At 37.2% G+C, this 7,500-nt stretch overlaps 1 protein-coding gene across 1 annotated transcript in view; it reads left to right on the top strand.

Annotated features, from left to right (window-relative positions):
- SPAG6 (sperm associated antigen 6) overlaps positions 1–7,500 on the top strand; it is a 65,921-nt gene that overhangs the window by 43,444 nt on the left and 14,977 nt on the right. The window contains exon 9 of the mRNA XM_004710810.4: positions 6,458–6,574. Within this exon, the coding sequence (XP_004710867.1) occupies positions 6,458–6,574 (117 nt within the window). The remainder of the gene's footprint in view (positions 1–6,457; positions 6,575–7,500) is intronic.

Here is a 7,500-nt window from a genome sequence, read left to right as displayed (position 1 = left end):
CATTATGTAACCTTTGATGCCTGGGTTCTTTAACCTAGCCTAAGACTCTAGTTCATTCATGATGCCGCATGTGTCAGCACTCTCCTTTTTGTTGACAAATGATATTCTGTTGTATACCTATGCTGCATTGTTTATCCATTCATCATTTTACGGACACAAGTGTTTAGTGATTGTAAAGTTTTTATGTGGGTGTATGTTTCATTTCTCTTCTATACCTAGGGGTGTAATGGCTAGATCATATGGTAACAGTGCATATATTTAACATTTGGAGGCGCTGCCAGCCTTTGCCCAGTGTGCTTGGTAGTACTCTGTGTTCCCACCGGTCGTGGGTGAGATCCCCAGTTTGTGTGTGTCCTCCAGAACATTGGTTAATGGCATCGTTTTTATTGTAGTCATCCTAGTGGATGTGAACAGGTATCTCATTGTGGGTTTAAAAAAAAAATTTTTTTTTTCTCGTTGTGGTTTTGATTTGATCTCCTGGGTGTCTAATGGTGGTAAAAAATGTTCATGTGCTAACACATCTTTTTTTGGAGAAACGTTTATTTGTATCATTTGTCCATTCTAATTGACTGATTTATCTTTTTATTGTAAATAAGTTTTTTTTAAATAGTATTTTGAAAAAAATATTTTGGATTCAAGTACCTTATGAGCTATGCGATTTGTACCATATAAGATACATGATTTGCAAGTGCTTCAGCTTGCAAGATGGACTTCCTCCAAGACATCCCCAAGGAGAAGCCGCATGGATCTATCCCGATGCAGCCCTGGGTGCTGGAGCAGCTGTTGTGGAGACCCTTGCCAGTGCTGAGATGCTTACACGTTCATGGACTCAGCTTTCCTCCTGCAGTCGGCATCATTGCCTCTGTTTTGTGAGGTGGAGGACTTTGTGGACTGGTGTTGGGTTAATAAGTTAATGTTGGACTTGTGGGCTTGGGCAGCATTGGGTTGGGATGTTTTCATGATGCACCTTTTCTTTACATAAAACTCTCTCTTATACGTGAGTTGCTGTGGATTTGTTTCTCCAAAGTACCTAGACTAATACAGCAAGTATTTTTCACCATTCTGTGGCATGCCTGTCTACTTTCTTAATGGTATTGTACTACAGACATTTAAACTTTTCATAATGTCTTTTCAAAATTTTGTTATTGCTTATACTTTTGCAGTTGTCTCTAAAAGGCTGTTGCTAACCTAAGGTCATAAATTTTTGCCTCTATTGTCTCCCTTTTCAGAACTACAAATGACTCCCTGCACCAGAATGTTCTCAGAATGAAAATTAACTTTCTAATAAGAAAATGTTTTCTCCTTGAAACAATTTCCCCTAAAAGTCACCCATTAAGGAGAGCAGCGATGGATAATTTTCGTTATTTCTTTCACTTTCTGTAAAAAAATAAGTTGAAGTGTTATTAAGTGCTTGCATAGTATTGACAATCTTATTTTGTTAATGGCTATATTTATGTGTTAAGAGATAGAAATAGTTTCATGAGTCACTTAATAACTGCTTTTTACAATGAGAGCTTTGATCAGTGTGTGGTTTTGCCATTGGCAGACCTGCAGACATGGCTCACAGTGAAAGACTGCTTTATTCCCTAAATAAGGATGCAGCAACTCTTTTTCTAACATGATCACATGTATTCATAAGGACAAATTAAGAAATAGTAATAAGTATAGTAATAGTAAAGTTCATAGTCCATGATTCAGTATTTCAAAGTAAGATATTCATTGTTTTACAGACTTAACTAAGGAGTTTGCTGACCCCTTATAATTTCTGTATAATTCATGGTATATGAAGTATAAGAATTATTTTACAGACAGCCATATATTACTAAACACAAGACACATTTTTCTGTAATCTAACAGATCTTAAGCCACACCTGACATAATCTTGTATGTGGAATGGGACCCGCAGAAGAATAATAGAACTAATATGGTCCCCAAATACAAGATCAGCATATTAAAATAACATTTTAAAATATGCTAGTAATGTATAGTCTAATTATGAAATTAAGAAAACCGTTTTATCAGAAAAATAAAACTCTTAGTAACAAATTAAACCAAAGAAGTATAGGACTGTTATACTACAACTATAAAACATTGCTGAAAAAATTACGGAACATAGGAGTTGTTCCAGTTTATAAAGATGATGTTTTTACCTGTTACTGTGGGGAGTTGTGTCTGAGGTCCTAGAAATTGCGAGCAACCATCTGAGATACAGCTGGTGATCTCTGCTGCCTGGGACGGAAGAGAATGAAGGAAAGCAATGGCTCAGCAAAGAAGCTGGTCCAAGACCACAGGAACCGCAGCCCGGCAACCCGAGACCAGACGAGGTAGATGTCCGGTGACCACTCCCGACTGTTCGGACAGGTCCCAGATAGAACAGGAGAAAATGGAACACAAAACTCAGACTTGTAAAAAATGTCTGACCTACTAGGCCGATAGAGTAACCCATGAGATTGTTGTCCTCAGATACTCTTTGAACTTGGAACTGATGCCACTCAGGAGATCACCTTTCACCCAAATATTAGATTGGCTTTAAACAATATTGCCGGTGAGTCCTGTGCACCCTTCTTCAGTGATCAGCAGGATAAGACCCAACAGTCAGCATTTACTGTAAGTCAAAGGTGAAACTGTAAAGAGGGGCAAGAAAACTAGATTAATGGAAACGGAACAAGCAGAATGGAAATAATGAGAATGCTGACACACTGTTAAAATGGAACCAGTGTTACGGAACTGTTTGTATAAAGATTAATTAATGAAAAACTAATTTGCTAAGGAAAATTTTACCTAAAACACAGTAATAAATTATTAAAATAAAACAACACAAAGATCCATTTGGAAGTGTAAAGAATGCAGAAGAGGGGAAAAAACGATCTTAAAAAAGAAAAATGGAGTCGGAGTGTCCAAGCTGAAAACCTACTACAAAGTTACAGTAACCAGGTCAGGGCAGTGTTGCTTCAGGGAACACATATTTAACAATGACATTTGAGTTGGGAATCTAGATGTAAAGCTCTCCTTATTTCTGGCCAACTGAGCTTGGACCAAAGTACCAAGAATTTTTAATGTGAGGGGGAAAAGAAAAACTCTTTTCAGCATTGACACTGGGACAAGCACACATACGGTTATGTGTCATACAGGTCAGCTTCTTGACCCTGAATGAGGACCTCAGACACAAGTCCCCACAGTAACAGGTAAAAACATCTTCTTTATAAACTGGAACAATTCCTGTGAGTGTAGTCACATATCATAACAGCCACCCAGATTAAATGAAATTGAAAGTCCTAAAGTTACAACTGACCTGAGTTAAAATCATAGACCTGAGTTAAAACTATAAAGTTTTTGGAATATAGCCCCCAAAACAACTTGACCTTGAATGAGGCAAAATATTTCTTAGCTGTATAACAAAAGTACAAATGCAAAAACAAAACAAAAACAAAAGGGGGAGGTTTCATTATAATTACCAACTTAAAAAATTTTTGTCGTGTTTTTGGTGAAAGTTTGTAGAGCAAATTTGTTTTCTGTTCAATAACTTATGCACATCATGCTTCATAACAATAGTGGTCATAATAAAAAAAACTTTTATGCTTCTAAAAAATACCATTAAGAAAATGGAAAGGCAAGTTAGCTGCATACTGGGAGAAGATATTTGTACATCATATATTCAAGAAAGAACTTGTATCAAGAAAAAATATAAAGACCTCTTTCAGCTCCACAAGAAGACACACAGCCAAATTAAACAATGGACAACATGAATTTAATAAACATTTCGTTAAACAGAATATACAAAAGGCCAATAAGCACATGAAAAAATGTTCAGCATTATTCCTTAGAGAAAATGCAAATCCAAACCATATGAGCTATTACTTCTCACCCACAAAATGACTACAGTGAGCAAGACAGACAATAAATAAAAAGTGCGACCGCGATGTAGAGAACTTTGAACCTTACTACATTGCCAGTGAGAATGTAAAATGTTGCAGCCACATTGGGAAAAAATTTGGTCATTTCTCAAAAAATTAATGATAAATTTGCCATCATCACCCACTGCTCCACTCTTAGATTTCTATCCAACAGAAATGAAAACCAACCCTTATGTCGACAAACTAGATTTGTATACTTATCTCATGGCAGCATTGTTCATAATAGCCCAGAGGAAATAATCCAAATGTCTATCACTTGGTGAATGGATAAAGAAAATATGATCATCTTTGTGTAGCAGGGCAAAGGAACAAAGTACTTCAAGTACTGATACCTGCTGTAATATAGATAACACCAAATCCTTCTGCTCAGTGAAAGGAGGCAGACATGAAAGCTCATATATTACACAATCCTCTTTATATGAATAGTTGAGAAAAGTCAAAACTATAGACAAAGGAATGAGTGGTTGCCAGGGTCTGGTGGCTAGGAGGGAATAGGGAATGACTAACAGGCACAGCTTTGCTTTTGGAATAATCAAAACGGTTCAGTGTTAGACTGTGGAGATGGTTGCATAACTCAGAATGTACGAACGGTCACTGAATTGTAGGCTTAAGTGAAGGGAATGTTGTGGTTGACAAATGTACATGTAAACAAAATCTTAACACTAATAATGCTAATATTTCTTTCATGCTGGATCATTTAGCATTGTATTAATGAGATATTCTGTCTTGAAAAATATAACCATAAATCAAGTGTCTTTATTCCAAGCTCAGTGAGCTTCTAATGTCATTAGATTGCTTTCTAGTGTTCTTGATCAGTAACAACTTTGCAGGACATCACCAACTCGGAACTAATAGAATTAGAATTAGAATACAACTATGAGAGGGCTTCAAAATGTTCATGGAAAAGATGCATTTATCTTTTCATTCCGTTTTTCATGAACCGTTTGAAGCCCCCTGTATTTAAGCACAGTAGTTCCAATGTGTTGTGCAGTCATAGTAGACCAATTGTAGTTACATTTACCGTATATACTCGAGTATAAGCCGAGTTTTTTCAGCACATTTTTAATGCCGTTTCTTGTGGTAAAATTAGGTGCCTCGGCTGATCGTCAGGCCGGGCTTATACTCGAGTATATACGGTGATTTTTTTTTTGACTTGCTGTTAACCTGTGGTGGTTCACAAAGTCACAACTAGGTGTGGTGGGAATTAACAGTTTGACTTCAACTTGTATTATGCAACTTACAGAAAGAAGGTTGGCTGTCTTTGATCCATTCATTATTTTGATCTAGCTTATAAAACAATGTTTGAGAACATGTGTCTTGAAAGATAGAAAGGTTATACAGGCTGCCTCACGTGGATCTCTGGGAAACCTTAAATGACAAAGTTCCATTACTGAAAGCACAAATGTCTTGGAAGTTTTTGCTGTACCCGTGTGCCTGTTGTTAAAATTCATGATGTGGAAGTCAAAATGCTCCTTGACGCTTTGAGAGCATTGATAACTAAGCATTCACAATTGCTGGACACTCTTCCTAGCAAACCAGGTCTGCCAGGTCCTCAAGAGATTGTAGGCGACCCGAAGAAAAGCTATAAGGATGCAATGACACAAAGTCTCTACAAGCAGATGTGAAATTCAGATGGAAAAGTGCAGGAGACAAACCCAATGTGTGGTGTAGCTTTCCAAACTGAAGTGGGCAGTCTGCAGTGACACACAGAATCACAGACAGCCATGACCTGGAAACCAAGTGCGCTAATGGGTTCCAGTCACATCAAGGTACCACTCAAGAAGTGGGACTGGGGACAGCACGCCACAGTGGTGAGATACCGTGGAGTCCCAGTGAGGGAAAGGAAGAGGAAGGGCAGATGTGACCACCTAGTCTTTGATTTGTGCCTGATACCCTGGCTAGTGCCTATAGGAACTTTTATCCACCGCTGGAAGAGAACCTGTCTCTATTATGCATATGTGCATGGGGAAATGCCTACCATGAACTACTGCAGCACAACGGCCGGTATGCACTGAATACATGCCCAGTAGAAAATTTCTGATTTCATACCTGTGAGCTATGAAACCCTTTGGAGAACATAGAGTCCCTGATGCTGGTGTTCTATGATAAACTGAGTCTTATATTCATTGTATGAAAGGAGTAGGAAATACTTGTTATCACATAGTGTCATAAATGTAGACTTTTATACTCACATATGTTAACTTATAGCCTAAAATTTATGCCTGATAATTTTAATTCTAATTACCTTACAGGTGTTTTAAGATCTCAATAATGACGTGTATTTTAAGGCTTTACAAAACAACTAGCAGGTTATTCCATGATAAAACCAATTAAAGATAGGAATATTTCTGACAAACATTAAGAAAGAAAACCTAACGATTAGATCAGGAAATTGCTTTCATTTTCAAATCCTAGGAATGTGAATTCAAATGGAACATTATTTAGCAATGAGAAATACATTAAACCTAATGCACATCAATTTTTATCATGTTTTCATTGATTACATACTTTGGTATGCATTTTGCTTTGTATTTATTCAACAGAGTAAAAAAGCTATAAAGAATATCCTACAAAAATGCACCTATCTACCAGCTCTCGAACCATTTCTGTATGATGCGCCTCCCAATATCCTGAAGCACGTGGTTGGACAGTTCAGTAAGGTGAGAAGCATTATCTTGGCCTATGAGTGGGAGAAGAAAATGAGGTTTCTTAGGGTTTTGTTTTTTTTAACAGTGTCTGTGGCATATAATTCACATATTATGCAATTCAATAATTCAATCATATTAAGAAGAGTTGTACATTCATCACTAAAAACTATTGTAGAACATTTTCTTCTTTCTTGTACTTCTTGGTTTTTAGCTCCCCACTTCCCTTCAACCTTCCCTGCCATACCCCCAAGAAGCCATCAGTCAGATTACTGTGTCTGTAGATTTATCCATGCTGGATTTTATATGCAGAAAAATATACCAACAACAACAAAAACTAACAACAATACCAAATTAAACCGGAGAAAAACCTCAATCAAAAAGAAACCAGACAATATTTAAAACCAGAATAAATTAAAATGAGTCAAAAGGGAGATCGGATGACCCTGTTGAGTTATTTTCCCTTCTGTTAGGTGGTGATAGGGTTTCACCACTCGGCTCTCACTGATCTGTACTGACAGGGAACAGGACGGGGCTAGGCAAATTCACCCAGAAATGAAGCACTTCATTTTCCCTCGTTTTTTTTTTTTTTTTCAAACCACAGCTTCTGTATTACCTCTTTAAAAATTTTTTAACTGTTCTCAGGGATTCAATGGCATGTCAACAAAATGTACTTTATCACAGATGCTCTTAGGCAGTCATTTGGAGATACTGACACATTTGTTTTAATCGTTTTATTAGGGGCTCATACAACTTTTATCATAATCCATACATACATCAATTGTCTAAAGCACATTTGTACATTCATTGCCCTCATCATTCTCAAAACATTTCCTCTCCACTTAAGCCCCCAGCATCAGGTCCTCATTTTCCCCCTCCCTCCCCACTACCCCCTCCCTCATGAGCCCTTGATAATTTATAAATTATTATTTTGTCATATC

The sequence above is a fragment of the Echinops telfairi genome, unplaced genomic scaffold (assembly GCF_000313985.2).
Source record: "Echinops telfairi isolate 266 unplaced genomic scaffold, ASM31398v2 ScPeMD7_7461;HRSCAF=8499, whole genome shotgun sequence".
NCBI lineage: Eukaryota > Metazoa > Chordata > Mammalia > Afrosoricida > Tenrecidae > Echinops > Echinops telfairi.
The sequence above is the reverse complement of the archived record's forward strand: the minus strand, read 5'-3'. Positions and strand labels throughout refer to the sequence as shown.